Raw genomic sequence first — 17667 nt, 5'->3', positions numbered from 1 at the left:
TGACAAACCTCCAGAGAATTACCACCCCAGGCTGCCGAGTTTTATAACATCTTTCAGCTCATTGTTTTAGTTGAATTGCCTTAAACTTTGTTGTTTTGGTTCAACCCCACCGCTCCGCTCAGTGTTTTCAGCTGAAGCGGGCAGCTGCTTTCAGTGTACACCGTTGATGACTACCTGCTGAATGAATTGAAGCATTCAGCAGCTAAAGAGACAGATATTTGTCTCAGGTGTCGGTAGACGAAACAAAAAAGTCTGAGCTAAAAGAGAAGGAATAATGGACTTCTATTGATCAGGTGGCCAGAAACACAACTCCAAATGAATAATGACGTTGCTCCCTGTCTGCTGGAAGTGTAATAATAGATAATGAACACATTCCTCAAGTCAACTTCACAGCTAGTTGCTGCCTCCATGTGGCAAAACTAATTAATGTAATCCATTAGTGAAGTCCCTCCACAATGGATTTAATGCAACAAGATACAACTGATAAAAAGATAAGTAAGTCTCAAACTTGTATAAAAGTATTAAGCCTGGGGCTGCTATGGTACAATAGAAAATACCGCTTGTTGTTATTCAGCTTATTTTCAGTAATATTGAAGCCTGGTGAAAGTAGCACAGCTCGCTAGCTAATGCCACATGTTTTAATGCTACACTGGTGACAGAAATTGAGCGGGATAAAGTAGTCCCTCATCTGGCGGTAGCATGTTCTTACACTGTGACAACAAGTGTGTGGATGAAGCATCACGTCGTTACATTAGCTTTTAGTCACGACTGTAAAACCTTGGACTGTGGATTGCTGTAAGTTGGTCAAGTTTCTAGAAGTTAGCGCAGTGGCCACAATGGTCACAGTGGCAACGGTGCACATAGACTGGCCGCAGTTGATTTCACTAGTAATGTCCTTCTATTTCTCTGGTCCTAGCACTAGTGTTTGCATTTAGGAGCGAGTTGCTTGTGCTTACTAATATTTGTGGACTGTCTTAGTCCATATAGCATGATTTTTTTAAATGGCCGTAGTTCCCCTCTAAGGCATGCCATGTGCTTCTCCTCTATCCAACATTCAAATTGAGTTTATCACAATGTATTATTAATTGACAAGGTTATTTTTTTCACAAGATTTATCAAAGCGCAACAGGGCTTATTTTTTATTTTTTATTATTTTTATTTTGGTCCAACTCCAAATGTTGCACAAGCAGGAACCTGTTCTAACTCCAAACAGTGTGACCCGACAATGGTACTGGTGCTGAATCAGCGTTATGGTGCGCAATATTATATACATCGAATTAAACACACGCACACACGCACGCACGCACACACACACACACACACACACACACACACACACACACACACACACACACACACACACAGCAATCAGGGGTGCAGATGGTGCGCGCAGATGAGGGAGCACGTGGTTTCTCCGAGCAGCACCACTTCCTCTCACGTTTGGATTCCTTCACTTTTTGAGTTTCTCCGGTTACTGCTGCGGGTACCAGCAGATTGCTGAGCTGGTCTAGGATACACCCTCACCTCAGCATCTTTCCAAACTACCAGATACACAAGAAGATAGTTTTCTCACGTTACTCTTGCAACTCCTACTTGCAACAAAGTCCATTCCTGAGTTACCTGCTGCGCTGCAGGAGATCGTCCCCAGCGTGAGGACGGATGGACCTTTGATCTCTCATTTCTCTCCAGTCCGGCTAACTGGATATTTGGATACTCGCAGATCCAAAGGGGCTGTGCGCTTTTGGGCAAATGCTATTGCGATGCTGTGGATGTGACTTTAAACAACAGCTTCACAACGGTAGAGTCCTGTAAAGCACAATGAAAGGTAGGCTCACTCAGAGGAGACAGAAATTAACTGAAGCGCATGCTTGATCATCATTGGATCTATTTTCTGCTCGTGCAGTATTCCTGTCGCACTTTCTTTGTCACTTTTCTGCCTCTTTCTCTCAGTTTGAGACGCGAGGAATGCGTGGGCTTCATCTCTCGTCTGACATCTGGTTTCAATTAGGGGACTCTGCTTGGGATTGTTTTGCATCTGGCTGCTGCTGCTGCACATCAAACACTAACCTACACTCACAAAACTATTCACAACAGAGCAAAACTAAAATACACGTGGCAATAACGTCATCAAGACTGCGAATATGAATGTGTTAGTAGTCAATTATAACGTTATTTGTGTCTTCTCTTCTTTTCTGTATGAAAGACTTGTTGCATACGTTGGATCAAAAGTGTGGCTTAATGAAATAAGAAGCAACTGAAGGAAACACTGATTCAGTTTAACTCCCGTGCATGGACGGCTTTATTGTGGTGGGCAAAAACTGCGCACCCGCCATCTGGGTCCTTAATCTAATGATTTGGTGCCTTTCAGCGCGTTAGGGAATGTAACATCAGAGCCAAAAAAGTGCGTGAGTCATGGTGGCCATTGGTTAACAACTCGTCCATTTAAATAAAGGTTTATTTTAAGGTTGCCAGATGTGATTCTCATGTGGTGTCCTGATGTTTTTTGGATGTTGATGAATAACATCGTGTCATTCTCACCTTCTCACAAAGGCTTTATAGGTCAACAAGCCTCGGTGCAACAGTACATTAAACACGACATGACTCCTGCCCCCTTGTGGTCCATCTTAGAATACTAACACAGAGCGTTGCATTGTGGACTTGAATATGAATAACTCAGCTCAGGCACATCTTTAATGTGACTGAACGTTAGCCACTTCCTGTTGCTACTGTGCACTGAGAGGCGATGGGACTTGTTATTATAGGTTTGTAGTGGCTTTTATTTGTTTTGTGTACTCGAGTAGTTGTTTTGTAGTTGTTTTTATAAGAATTGGACACCACTGTTGACATCTGCAGGTATTTTGTAGGACCAGCATGCACCTGTGAGGGTTTAGAGTGTTCCGAGCTACAGAGGCAGCAGCAACCATGCTTTCTTTATTTTTTATTTTGTTTGCTTGATTGCTAAGTATAGATGCATGCACCACAAGAAAAACACACAAAAAAGCTGATTGAGCCTGTTCTCACAAAGTCCTTTTCACTTCAATCATTGCTCTGTGAACAACAATGTACTCATCCACTGATGAAAGCCATGAGATGTGGTTAAACGCTCAGGACATTGTTATAATGATTGTTTGTCACACTGCAAACACTTGATTTATGAACAACAGCTTTATGACTGCATAACGTTTATTCCTGTGGTGCATCAGTGGCCCTTTGATGTTAACCTTGTTTAGTTTTGATGATTGACTAATAGCCACAACAGAGACAAACACTAATATTTTACAGGAAGCAAAAAGCACAATAGTTAGTCACTTGCAAGATGTCTACGTTAAGCGGAACTAATTTTGGTCTGAATGTTAGAGTTTTGGTTATTATAACAATTGTATAACAGCATTTTAAAGACTATATTCCAATGTGAAGCAGCTTCTAACTATATATAATAATTAAAATGCTGCTTAACCATCAGTTATGTGTCATTAAAATGCATAAATGCTGTTCACTTAAATGCTGTTCACTGGAATTCATCCGAGTTTTAAGAACGATGCCTCGACATCTTTTAACTTGTAAAATCAGTATTCGCTGGCATCCATTCAAGTGGTGTTGAGCAATCCCTCTTAGGTTTTATGGCCCCACAGCAGCAATATTAAACCCAAATGACAGAGTTTTGACTTATTAATCTATTTTCAAATCCACTTTGTTTTCAATCCTTCGTGCAAAAAGCAATGAACTCCATTTCCCCGAATGACTCTTGGAAAGCCAAGCATACTTACGGTAACATTACATTCTAATGGAACACAATCATGTTGCTTGAAAACACAAACAGGAAACCGAGTATTGTTTTTTTGGGGGGAAAAGGATTCCTCAAGTATGATGTGGTTTCAGATTATTTACAACTGTTTGGATTGTTCTTTTCACCTCTTAACTTGCTCTGCTCTCCGTCATGAGATGTCGGCTCAAAAGTCACTGTGATTTCTTACAGGTTTAAAATCAAGAACAGTCCTAGCTGTTAACCTCAGGAGGAGACATGCAATGCACCACAAATAAGACAATGTCCCATCCGCTGTTTTCATTCGCCTTTTCACTATAAGGAACCGTTCTACACTTCTCATATTGCCACACCTCACTGCTTTTGGCATTTTAGAACAGATGAACTGATTATTTTTGTTTGGGACAAATGTTTTTTTCCTTTATTTTCCATGGCCATGGATGATGACACAGGGAAAAAAGTTTTGAATTGGCAAAGTTCTTTCCCATAGACGTAAGAGCGGTTTGAGAGGAGATGACGCTCAGGGCCAATGTTCCCTCTAATTTTTTTCAGCACTGAGCAAATTTTTTTTTTTTCTGAGCGCACATTTCAGCACTGTGAGCAATTCGCAACTACGCGACCTGCCAAAAATGACCACAAGCCTGCGTTAGCCATAGGGGATTCAAAGAGATGACAGCAAATGCATCAATATGTATACAAGGTTGATATTTATTCAATATCCTTTATAATGGCTGGACTTTGGGAACATTTTAATGATGGTGTTTTACCAGTCAGTTTAGTTGAACTTAAAGGATCTTTGTTGAACTTCAAAAAAAATAAAAGTATCAAAGGTGTTTAGTCATTTCTCAGCAGGTACAACATTTAAGTGGAACTGCATTGAAAGAAAAATGCTAATGCAGTGCTTAACAATAAGTATAGGCCTATTACATTTACATGGTGTCATTTTTCCTAAAGGTAGCCTATATAAACAATTTAATAACTTCATATTCTTCATATTTAAATATGTCTGAAAGTTTCATCCTACCTGTGTCAGTTTGGACTATTTCATCTAGCCACTCATGTTTGAACGTTAGGCAGACTTTTTTCTGGGGCGCCTGCTCTGCCTTTCTTTTCGCCATGGTACCCTATAGCTGCTGGAGCAGGGCCCGCCAAGCGGAGCCTAAACAGCGCCGGCCCGAGCTCATGTGGCGCTCTGGGCGAGCTTCGCTCCTGGCGCCCGGAGGAGGACAGCGGGGGTGGGGGGTGCTAACGGAGGCAGAGCGCTAGCAGAGGTACAGAGAGCGCATGTCGAGAAACGGGACGCTGATTGGCCAAGAAGACTCGACACGTCACATCAAAGATCTTATTATTTTGAAGATGGCTCACTCCTGTCTCAGAAACACTGGCGCAAAAAATATTTTTAACCCCTGAAAAAAAATCGTTTTGCGGTCTGAAAAATGTGCGCGGTCTGAAAAATCTATTGCGCGGCCACTTCGACTGGCCTGCGCGGCCGCGCACGCACGCAGCTTAGAGGGAACACTGCTCAGGGCCCGTCAGGTCATGGGAGTAATTGTTTTTCCTCCCCCAAGGTGGCGAGATTACATGTGATTCTGTATAACGTGGGATACTCTGTTTACGGTTGAGTGGATGCAATGTTACTTGTAGTTTTTCTGTATTTCACTCTCCATGTACATAAGCCGTGCAAAGAGCTTCTCCGATGGGATTTATGTTGTAATAAACAGGTATTTTACTCAGGAAAACAAAGTCAAATTAACTTGTACTGTTGTCCCACATGACTGTGTCCCAGTTTCTCTGTCTTTATTGTTTGAATGCATTATGTGTGTGTGTCGTTTCATAGCTCATGATATCTTTAATTGATCATTAATCAATTAATTCCTTTATTTATCATTAATTCCTTTATTTCTGTGTTCTCCCTCCAGACGATTTTGCTGATGAGGAGGAGGTGCAGTCCTTTGGTTATAAGAGGTTCGGTGAGTATCAAGTGACATCTTAATTTCCAGCTGTGAACCTTCATGGGTTCGTATCCCTTCTGTCACATCCGTGATGTCAATTATCCAAATAATTGCATAAAGAATATTTTCTCTAAATACAATATTTTGCTTGGCTGTAATAATTCACAAAGTTAATAGAAGGCCACACCTCATTTCCCAGAAACAAAACTTATTTTTGGCTGCTACTTTAATTTTTAGTTCGCTGTTACAGCAGATGGAAAGGAAAACCACAGCATTCTGGGTGTTCTTGACCAGTTGCCTGACTTTGCAACCATATCAGCATCTCAGTGTACTTTTGTTTCACTCAGCACAAAACTACACATAATAACTGCCTTGAAACGGGTCAGTGCTGATTTCCTTTTCTTCAAGTGTATCTGGTTCTGAGATCCCAATTTTTCCCAGACAGGTTCACAATCTCAGTCTCTCATCGGGCAATAATGATTATACCCATTGAACAGATGTTGGTACTTTCTCCAGCTGCGTGTAGCATGTTAAACTTTTTTTTACACTAACACATTCCTTGAGTTCGAGCGGATCTCCTGACACAAGCCACAGTCATTTCCACCAGCAGAGGTTTTAGCAAAATATGCAAAACGTCTCACAACTAGCACTGAGATATGATTCTTGGTCTCAAAAGACTGTTACGTTTCAGCATCAATATAGTTATTCAAGAAAATGTATCATTTAGTGCCTCTGACGTATAGGTCAGAGTAATGTGACCAGCCACCACAGCGACATAGGTATTTTAACATTGTGAGTCTGTGTGTGAGTCAGCCAGGTGTTTATATGTGCGTCCGTCAGTCACTTCAATAGCATCACGACCTCACAGGTGTGTCGTTGAGATCAAAATGAAGGTGAAGTTTGAAGATGGGTGTGGCTTGAGCGAGGGCGCCAGAAGTAGGGCGTGATCCCAGTCTCGAGATAATTTTTGTTTTACATTTTGTTACTAATACCAGATTTATTTTTGTATAGAAACATGGAAAAAGCCATATCCTTCTCTTAAATGCATTCATGTGTAATGTTGTTTTAGTTATTTTAGTATCTGATCAAAGAACAAGAAAACATGATTAAGAGTATGACTAAGCAGTCTGTTCCTTCAATACTCACCCTTTCATCATTCCTCCTATGTTGGAAGTTGACATACATAATTAGATAGTGACGCCTAATTTGCAACTGCAATTTCTCAGTGCTGTTCCTGGAAACTTCCGGTTTGAAGTTTATAAACATAGTATACTATAATTACATTATACATATGTTTAAAGTTCATTATAGGCATGAGCATCATAGAAAGTCTTGTCATTTACTTGTTCTCTATATTCTCTATTACTCGTATTATACACCACTAATCTACCATACACATTTTCTTAAATTCACTGTGTCCCACCGTCCCTGCATTTCGCTGCTTGCAGCAGTAGCTTTTCTCTCTTTAATAGCATGGCTTGTGAAGAACAATAACTTCTGTGTGATGTATTTGTGTCTCTCGATAACTTTCTCCTGGTTCTGTCCCAGAACAGAGATCAAGTTTCAACACTTTGAGGTGAAACGATCACAGTGGTCGCTCTGATTTAAGAGTGTGTGCGTCATGCAGACACTCCACAGTCGTATGTCAGGAAGTGTGTGTGCAGTAGGAGTCCACACTGTGTGTCATCACGATGCATTTACACATTATACGTGTGTGTTTATTCAACTTTCTTTTCAAGAAGAGGATCGATAAGATTTTCGGCTTATAAAACATAAAAAAAGATGTAATTCTTCAAAAAAGATGTTGAAGAATTACTGAACACATATTTATGTTTAACATCTGTACTTTTGACTCTCGCTACTTGACCTCTGGCTACAAAGATGTTTGGGGACAAAGGTTGAAGGAACACTCCACCAAACATGTGGCTGTTGATTATCAAATACTCCCTGCTTAAAACATGTCAAAAAGTTCACAGAAACGTCTCCACTAATACAGCAGCAACATACGGGTGAACCATCAAGTTACTCCTCCTGTTCTGAAGCCTCTCAATGTGTTGTTTCTCCACTCCTGTATTCAGGGGTTCTTTTTAAACCAATAGTTTGAGAATTTGAGGAATTATGCTTCTGATAGATGAGAAAATTGATACCACTCTCATGGCTGTGCGTTAAGTATGGCACAAGAGCTGGGAAGCAATTAGCCTAGCTTAGCATAAAGCCTGGAAACAGGGAGAAACAGCTAGCCTGGTGTAACTATTTCTTAACAATCTACCCATCCGTCCACTTCTATGCAACATCTCCACTGCAGTGACAACAAGACTCTCATAAGTCACTACACTTGCTGGTTGTTTCCCCCAAAAACTACAAATTGGAGTTTTACATTTCTGTTTGTGTACAGAAGAAGAAACTAGATAGACTGTCTATTAGTGAGCTTTGGGGGTGCTAGTGAACATATTCTTGAACTCTTGACAGAGCCATGCTAGCTGTTTTACCCTGCTTCTGGTCTTAATGCTAAGCTAAGCTAACGATAGCTGTTTTCTCCTGCTTACGGTCTTAATGCTAAGCTATTCACCTTCTTGCCCCAGCTCCAAATTTAGTGCAGAGACATAAGAGTGATATCAATCTTCTCATCTCTGCAATTGAAACAAATAGTTATATTAGTAATAGTATTTTCTAAAACCTTTAAATATTCCTTTCACGTGTCATATGGTGGCTTACACACATTCTTGTGTGCTGGCAGAGAAATGTGCTTCTCGTGTGTCTTCAGTAAGGAGAGGAATGAAGTTCTTGACTTATTTTGACATCTGCTTTCCACAAGAGGTCTATTATCCCACCGAGAGCATGTCCAAGCCTGAGAAGTTGCTGAGCCACTTCCTGTATCCACACTGGAAGTTTATTCAGTCCAAACTTATATACCCTGAGTGAGAGGTGGAGAGGGAGAAGGCATTGTGGGCCTTCAGGGTCTATGCTAGGGCTGCGCTGTGTCAGCAATGTGTCGAGGGTAGAGGGGGATGGAAAAAGAAAAAAAAATACAACCTCACATGGAGATGATTTCACAAAAAATAATTCATCTAAATATTTCACAACTGCTTTCTTTATTTTAGCGTTCCCCGGTTTCTACCTTTTTTAATATGCTGTATTTCTTTCTAATTGAAGGGGGAAACATTTGTCAACAGTTTTATTTTTCGGCCGAGGAGTCGCATTCCTTGCTCGACCTATTTTTGGGAGCACAACAGCAAGTGGTTTTAATTTACGGGAACTTTATTAACAGAAAAGAATGTTTTGGGAATGCCTGCCTGTTACTTAAAGCCCCCTCCAGGGCATGCCTGCATGCAGTTTGTGTTTCCAACGGCCTAATGAAAGATTACTCGCTCATGTTTTCAATAAAGAGCGCAGTGAGTCTGAGAGGGAAGAAAGACAGAGAAAACATTAATAGATCACAGAGAAGCAGACGTTACCAAAAGAGTAACGAAAAGAGAGGCAGATAAAACAACACAGAGCACTGCTGGGTTGACTTGTTGTTGATCTTATCGCAGACCTGCAGATCTGCAGGAGCTGTCTGTGACTGGTCAAAAGGATGGTGGGTCAATCCTGGATTGACCAATGACAGGCAGGCGGGAATGCTTCCCAGACACAACACAAATCACTGCATCCTGGCAGGGGCCAGCGTAAAGCAAGCCATGAGGATTTCTGCTGAGAGTGTTAGCTGAGAGGAGGGGGGTGGGGGTCAGCTGCAGGTCAGCTGAACAAAAACCCAGCACTCAAGAGCAGCCCCTCTGTTTAACACCCAGCTTAACACAGATGATGATGACTCCGATGCAGACGGTGATGAAGATAGATCTGCTGCAGCGCATCTTACCAGTCAGTAGAGGCATGTGTTCACACTGCGGAGGCAAATCATGATGAAATATGATATTTCAGAAGATAAATTGGCATCAAGTTTTGTTTTTCAATCTTTCTTTTCTTCACCCGTAGCAGTTATAAAGCTGGATAACAGTTTTAGTTTTTTCATCTCAGTATCCTTATGAATTCATCCTGGAAAATTCTGGTTCAGGATTAATTTATCTACTGCCAATGTTTGGTGCCAATGCAGGAAGGTATTTTCCCTTTATTTGCACTGAGTAAAGTGACACAGTTCACAAAAATTCAAATAAGGAACAACTTTTCGTAAGATATACGAGTTGTGGTATGAGGATGTGTTGGATTATCTTAGTTTCATACAAGAGACCAGAGTTAGAGCTCTGTTGTAGACCAACAATTGCTGTTGGGTTGTTTTTAACCATTACTATATCCCCAACCACAATAAACTCTGCAGTAATCATATCCATATTGTAGTTTCAATCCCTGAGCAAATCCCCCGGGCAACATTTTAATTAACATGAACACATATTGAGAAAAAGTTCACATAAATCTAAATACGAGAGGGCGAGAGTTACATTGGCAGGAAGCAGCAAGCAGTGCTCAGCATTGGTGTATCCAGATAGTATTTCAATTCAATTCAGTTTATTTTGTATGGACCAGAATCACAAATTTGCCTCGGAGGGCTTTACAATCTGTACAAATACGACATCCCTGTCCCAGGACCTCACAACAGATCAGGAAAAACTCTCCCAAAAAACAAAAACAAAACTTTTCACGGTGAAAAAAGGGAAAACCAAGTCTTGTATGACTGCCAAATAGTTCGTATGGTGTCAGACAGAGAACATTTTCATATATGGAACAGCATGTACTCCTGCATGGCTCCATTTGTTATCAAGCTTGGAGTTAAAAATTAGCTCCAGCTGCCTTGACTTCCATCTTATCTTTATAGCAGGCTCTTATTAAACACATACTGTACAGACATCGCTATGCAGATGCTAGAGACCCCTATTAACTCAATATGTCAATAAAAAAGGGTTTCACGTCTAAAACAAGATATTTGTAGAGTTTCAGTGGAGCCTTTGTCAGTAAGCAGTGTTATATTTGGTTGAGTTGTTTTGACCGAAGTCGGCTAAACCACCTCATCAAACTTCTTCACTCCATTCCGTACTCCGTGTCTCCGAGGGGTACGTCGGCCAATGGTAACGACGCGCCTGCAACCAACTGTCGTCTGATCCGGTGTCTTTTTTCACATAATGTATGTTTGTGGAGCTCTCCTTTCCCTGCAGGTTTTGGCTCAATCACAAGAATAACACACACGAGTATTGGAAGTGTCTGACTCCATTTTCTCCACTAGTCTCAGATATGCTGAAGAAGTTCTGCATGTGGCTCAGCTTTAGTGTTACACTTAATGGGGGTTTTCTTGGCTCCAGAGAGGGCCAACATCAACCTCTCTGCTTCCTCTCTTTGAAAAAAAAACCCCAGCAGAAAGCAAGAATAAAGAATGTGTATTTTTCTTGTGCAGTGAGTCAGTGCAGCTCACCGTCCGACTCGAAGACCGGCCTGCGCTGTGTTTGTTGCTCTGGCTGTGATTACGTTGGCAACACACAAGCACACCACTCATGGTTCTTTCTTGTTTACACTTTAGTACTGTTTTTTTATTTTTCATACTGAAAAATGTTGAGTGTTGTGCTAAGGAGCCAGCCTTGTGGAGGTTTTTTTGTTCTTTCCTTTGACTCTGCTCGAGTGTTTCAGATGACTGTTTCTAGTCAGGCATGTGTTTGTGTATTCACATCTGTACATCTGCTGCAAAGGAAAGATATCAGAACGGCCCGATTGAACATACTAAGAGCAGCTTTTATGTTTGCAGGATCAACTCCACCGTGTTAGTTTAGCACAATAGTTCAGTGTTGGTTCACTACTCCAGTTAAATGGAGGTGAATGGAATTTAATTTGTAGAGATTAAAGCATTACACAATTATCTTTTGTCTTTCCAGACACAGTGTCATGTTTTTTTTCCACGCCAATATAATGGGACTATAGGACACTCGGCTTGTGGTGCTCAAAGCGATGAAAAAAATGAATTCATATGTTGCATGCAGGAACTATGGTTGAAAGAGAATAGTTCGTACATAAAACGTCTCGCTTTAATAATGCATTACATAACTTTCAGCACAGACCACAGTGCAGCTACACCGGCCTGAGCTGGCAGTGAAACCGCCCTCTCTGTGGTCAGCGTCTTACCCCCAAAAAGTAAAGCCAGACTTGGCTGGCCGGCTGGTTGGGTCCACACTGTGTGGTTTCATTGGCTCTACTGGGCGATGAAGCTTGCAAAGAGGTGTGCGGTGATGGTAAGGAGTACAGCGCAGACGCCGGCTGATGATCATTGTTGCTGATTTCGTATCTTAAGTGCTTCCACGGCGTTCATGACCACACAGAAACCCTACTGCACAGATGGTCCGTGGCGTTCACTCCACAGTTCACCTTGGCACCCGATCAGCGGTTTTGGGTTTGCGTGAATGTGTAATAATATATTCTTAACTCGCGTGACAAAATATGTCTCTGTTTATTTCTGTTCGTGTTTTTGTGGTGAGGTGGAGATTAGGATGTGTCAGGCTTTCTGATTGATCTCACCGCATATTATTTTTAAATGTCTTCCAAGTCACAGACAGTTCTTTGTGATGCGCCACTGTGGGAGCCATTAGAAACAAAATCGTCTAACATGGTTACAATTATAGATTTGTTTGATATTGATCACACTTATATAATCCACGGAGCACAAATAGAGTGCAATACGTTTTTCCTGGCAGTTGGATAATTAGTTATTGAGATATTATGTGATCAGAGGCTCAGCACATTGCCACATGGAGGTTCCAGCCCATAAATACATCCTGTAAGTTCTTGCTTAACGAGACTCTCTTGTGCACTTTTCCTAACCCTGTAAATGACTTAAATCAGTGACAGAAATGTGGTGTTTTATTCAATGTGGGTTTAGTCATGAAAATGGCCAGTGCTTGTCCCATGTGGGTTCTTTCATTATAATCCTGTTTCACGAGTTGGCAGACTATATCACTCACTGTGCCTTTGGAACCAAATATTAGCCATGCAGCTCCTATTGGAGAGGTGTTTTTTAGGATTGAGATTGGCCTTTAAGCCGAACCTGACCGGCCATTGATTGACATGACAGGCTGGACCTCAGATAATTACTAATTTGGGGACATTTTGACATTGATAAGCTTGTTTTCTAGACCAAAAACTAAATACATAAATACTCTGCCACCAGTAGTTAGTTTAATTTGCTCTTAAACCCCACTGGCACCGTTCCATAACAGCTTAAACTGACTGACATTTTTACAAGGAGCCTTTTGTCAGATCTGTGACCAAGCAAATACTGACACCAAATATACCAAATGTCCTTGACTGAGCATTATCTCTAGGTGCTCTTCTTCTTATAGCAGTGTTGTAATTGTCACTGAACAGTTAGCATATAACGGTATTTTTGTGAGTCCAGTTTGCTTGTTTCTGTAAGTATTCATCTTTATAATAGCAGCCGACCGCTCTGCGCTGGCTGTGCCATTGTTTTCCTACTAGACGGAAGCGCCGCAGCTCAAAATTGCTTCAAATTATATAAACGTTTACCTGCATTTGCCGCCAATGAACAGCTTTACGTGCCATAACCACTTTGATGATGTATACCAGCGCTGTTTTTAGCCTCTGCATTACGATCTGTAGCCTAAAACTTTGCAGAGAGTTAACAGCAAATGTCTTATCATCAGAAGAAGGCAGATTTAGTGTAACTCTTTTTTATGGTAGCAACCTTCCATGGAGGCGAGTTTAGCTGCACAACGCCTTCAGTAGATGCATAGTGAGGGCAGAAAAACATGTATTGCACATTTGAACAAGCCATAAGTCAAAGACGAGAGAGTAGATGCTCATTTGGTGTCACTGACATGGTGAAAGTGAGGATCTACCCCCTCTTCTTTTGCTCTCTCTCTCTCTCTCTCTCTCTCTCTCTCTCTCTCTCTCTCTCTCTCTCTCTCTCTCTCTCTCTCTCTCTCTCTGTCTCTCTGTCTCTGTCTCTCTCTCTCTGAGGTTCACATGGTCCTGTTTTACTTGAAATTACCTCATTTCAACATGCCAACACTGGAATATGAGCAGGAGGAGCCAGGGGGTCTCTAGTTTTCCTCTCAGGCCAATAAAGCTGGTTTATGGCTTCCATGTTTTTCTAAATTCATGGATGTGAATGCTGTAATTCAAAGGTCCGTTTTAAAGGAGCACATTTTCTTCCTGTAAATGTCCGACATTTTAGTTGGAATTGAAATGCTCTAGATGGGAGTCAAAACTTTGGAATGTTAAGTGTGGCAGATACTATACTATCGATGGCCAAAGTACAAAACCTCCTATCTGCAAAATGATCCAGGAAAAGTGGGGGAAAACCTCCTATCTTTTTGTATTTTTTTGTATGTTGTATTATGTATTGGATATTCTTAACAAATAGCATTCTGCAAGAAAACAACAATTTTGGATTATTATTCTCAAATAAGCTCTTCGGCCATCGATATAGTCCTTTTTTTTGTGTACTGTTTTTCCAACCGTCGACCCTTCAGAGAAAGAAACTTGATGATTTTAATACAATGTCTGTATTCATATGTGTAACAACTGATTATCAGGCTGAACTGAGTAACCTAGACTATGTTTAGTAAAACCGTGGCATATTTATATCCAGTGGTCTCTTCTCAGCACAGTACTGATGAAACGGTTCTCCATGTCATTGGTTCAGGCTCAGTTTTACAGCACAGGCATATAAATAAAAATCAATCATCTAGTAAAACCATCGAGATGCATAATCATTATTTAGAATGACAAGTGACGAAAGAAGTTTAATTTTAGCGTAGAAATATCGCTTTTAATAAATGAAGTCCTTAGTGTTTTTGCACAAGTGAACCTTCTTGCATGTGCCTGCTTTAAACACTTTCCTTTTTAATAGTGTAGATGCAGGTGCTATTTGAGTTGCATTTTACAGCTTTCCTTGGGAGTATTCATTTTCAATTAAATAAAAAAAAAATCCTGCCTGCCAACACCATCCCTGCTTGCCAGCCCACGATGGACCGACATCACGTCGCTGAAACTTTCTAAAAGCTGGGACTCCAACTATTGCTCTCCAAATTTCACCATCCAGTGAGACCAGAGACAAACAGTCAACCTGGACTTTAGTCTTTGATGGAAACTGCTGACTAGGACACAAGAGCTTTTTGATATCCAATCCTAGCCTGCAAAGTATCCTGAATACAGGGGCCCATGCAGCTTTGTTTATGAGGCACACTTGCATGCTTAAAAGTCTGTTTCTTGAGATTACGATATAGGACCTATTTGTCATAGTCTGTCTACTAACCAAGCACAGATGGGATTACAAAACCTGATCTAATCAGCTCCATGTTCACTGCTTCATTGGATCTGAATCCCTCTTTTATAAGCCATCTTACTGTTTTCTCTACCAATTAGGCTGTTTGTGCCTTTTAGCGCTTTGAAAAACAGCAGCCAGCTCAGCGATCAAGAAATGCACGATAAAATTTTCCCTCGGCAGTGAACTCTGTTCCACTGACGGATGCCATTTTTTCCTTTTGCACGCTTCTGTCAAAGGATATATCACCGTTCATTATTTCCAAATGTTTCACTCTAGTTCTTGAACAACTTCCACTGAACTTCCAACTTTCTATAAGCATGCCACGGTACTTGTGGGACTTGCAGTTATATACATTTTGTAGGGAAAAGTTTATTTTTTTAAAGTTTATCAACCGCATAAAGAGCAGGTGGTGATAGGCAAGATTGCAGTGGCTCTCTTGAGTAGTATATAATGACTTTTCCTCAAATTAACACAATGCCTGAGTCACATAGCTGGCCATGTTGGGAGACGTTTCCACCAGACTGCTCTTTCCAAAAGCAACAAGTGGGATGTAACTATTTGATTATCAAAAAAATAATTCATTTGGGATGAGAAAATGTTCAAAGATCCTCCCCTGCTTTCTCAAAAAGTTCAATGTCATGGATAATGTATATATATTATGCAACCCAGGTATACACAGCAACATGCAGCTGTAGCCCGTTTGCAACACAGGAAAAACAAGACGAAAAAACTCCTCCACCTCCTCTCATCCCACCGGAGTCCTGCGTTCTGTCCCTACGGCAAATGTCCCCATCTTAATGATTTTTGTTCAGTCCCTAAGCATGTTTTTTAGTAGGCCATATAATATAAGACTTAATAGCATGCTAAAGTGGATGTTTTCCAGAGACGCCGGCCCATATTGCACTGCATATCCCAGTATGGCACGGCCTTCAAAAGTACACTGTTCAGCTTTGTCAGCTTTAGGCAATGTGTGTTTTGTGTGCATGTGTGTGAGTATGTGTAATGAGGACATCTCATCCTGTTCAGACATTTGGTCATCCATACGTTATTTTTCTTTAACAACCCAACATACAGATACAGGCGGCTGTAAACAACTGATCTCCTTACTCATCATGAGTACCACGGAGAAGGTTTCTTATAAAACCACCCAAAATAGCCCACAGGAGGCAATGTTTAAATAAAAAAAAACGCAGCCCTTTATTTTTATTCTTATGCTTGGCATGAGGGGATTATGTATCAACTGTTTGCGTGCGTCCTTTGATTTGGCTCCACTATAACAAGGTCCAGATGTTCTAGAGGACCAGGGCTCGATTTAAAGTGTCATAAACCTGTTCGCAGCGAGTGAACAAAAAAAAACCTGGCTCACGCCAGATCAGCTATTCAGGGACCCCAATGTCAGCGTAATTTGTCTTAGTGGTAACTTCCCCTGTTTGAGAGTGTTTACTTGTTAACATTCCAGTTGGCGACTGTTATAACTATCAGACCACAGTACTCAGTACACAGTAAAGGTTCAACATTGTCTCAAGGAAGTTCGTCAAGTACCAGTTCTTTAGGTCCATGCTGCACCGGGCAAGATTAATTGCAGTATAATTGCATCAGTCGTATCTGTTTAAATTGCAGTGTATTGCAAAAGAGAAGTCCATCAATCCATTAAGTCACTTTATTTACCTAAAGTTAGCACATGGACAGACCTGCAGACAGGAAGTAACCAAACAAAACAGTAGTGAAGTACAAACCTTCTGCTAAACAATGGTCCACCACTTTGATCCGGACTGAAATATCTCAACAACTATTAGTTGGCTTGCCATGACATTTTGTACAAGCATGCATGGTCACCATGAATCCCAATGACTTTCATCAACCGCCACCAAACTTCCGCCTCTACAACACTTTACACACTGCTTTTACCAATAACATTCGCATCAGCCCCAGTTGTACTTTGTGCTGTACACTGTTCACTGTTACCTATCAAATGTTAGCAAGATGGGGAACATGGGAAACACACACATGTTAAACATCAGCATTTAGCTCAAGGCACCACAGCGCCTAAGAACAGCCTGACGGAACCGCTTGCATGGCGGTAGACTCTGTCTTGTCCTTCCCCTTATTCTTTCTTTTTCATATGAAATATTGAATACTGTCAACATTAGATACGTTTGAATGGGAAAATCATATGCCTAGCCAAAACAGCAGTATTATATGTCTAAAGTTACACATTTATTGTAAGTCTTCATTAACTTAGTAAGGAAAAAATCAAATCATTATTATTATTTTGTATCTGAAAATTGCATTTCATCCTCAGTTATCCACTGTGGTTTGTTTATAATGCATTTATATGTCTACTTGTATCTGTTTTAGTTTCTTGAGGCATTTCTAAACCAAATTGTTTCAGTAAAACTGATTACGGAAATTTTAAACTGTAACTTGAGCCAAAATTAGATGTAATTGTAGTTTTGACAGTTTGTATTTGCAGACATATAACACATAGTAACGTAACTACTTAAAAGACACAATATGTGTGTTCCCTTTGTAAATGTGAGACTCCATCCAGGTGGAGTGAAGAGGCATGGCCTGTCTGTGTGACCACGTCCGGCCGTGGTAGCCTCCCAGTTACTGTACGTAACTTAGTATTAACACTCTGCACAAAGGGTCTTCACACAAAAAGGCTCCCGTCTGTACAGGCTTCCTTTGTG

General features: G+C 40.9%; 1 protein-coding gene across 1 annotated transcript in view; it reads left to right on the top strand.

The window, feature by feature from the left end:
* Nucleotides 1-1225: 1225 nt before the first annotated feature.
* colec12 (collectin sub-family member 12) overlaps nt 1226-17667 on the top strand; it is a gene marked incomplete at its 5' end in the record, with an annotated part of 31936 nt that continues 15494 nt past the window's right edge. Inside the window, 2 exons of the mRNA XM_079237557.1 lie at nt 1226-1253; nt 5683-5733. Coding sequence (XP_079093683.1) covers nt 1226-1253; nt 5683-5733 — 79 coding nt within the window. The remainder of the gene's footprint in view (nt 1254-5682; nt 5734-17667) is intronic.

The sequence above is a fragment of the Taurulus bubalis genome (assembly GCF_910589615.1).
Source record: "Taurulus bubalis genome assembly, chromosome: 1".
NCBI classification, from domain to species: Eukaryota; Metazoa; Chordata; class Actinopteri; order Perciformes; family Cottidae; genus Taurulus; species Taurulus bubalis.
Note: the sequence above shows the minus strand (reverse complement) of the source record. Positions and strands in the feature narration are given on the sequence as shown.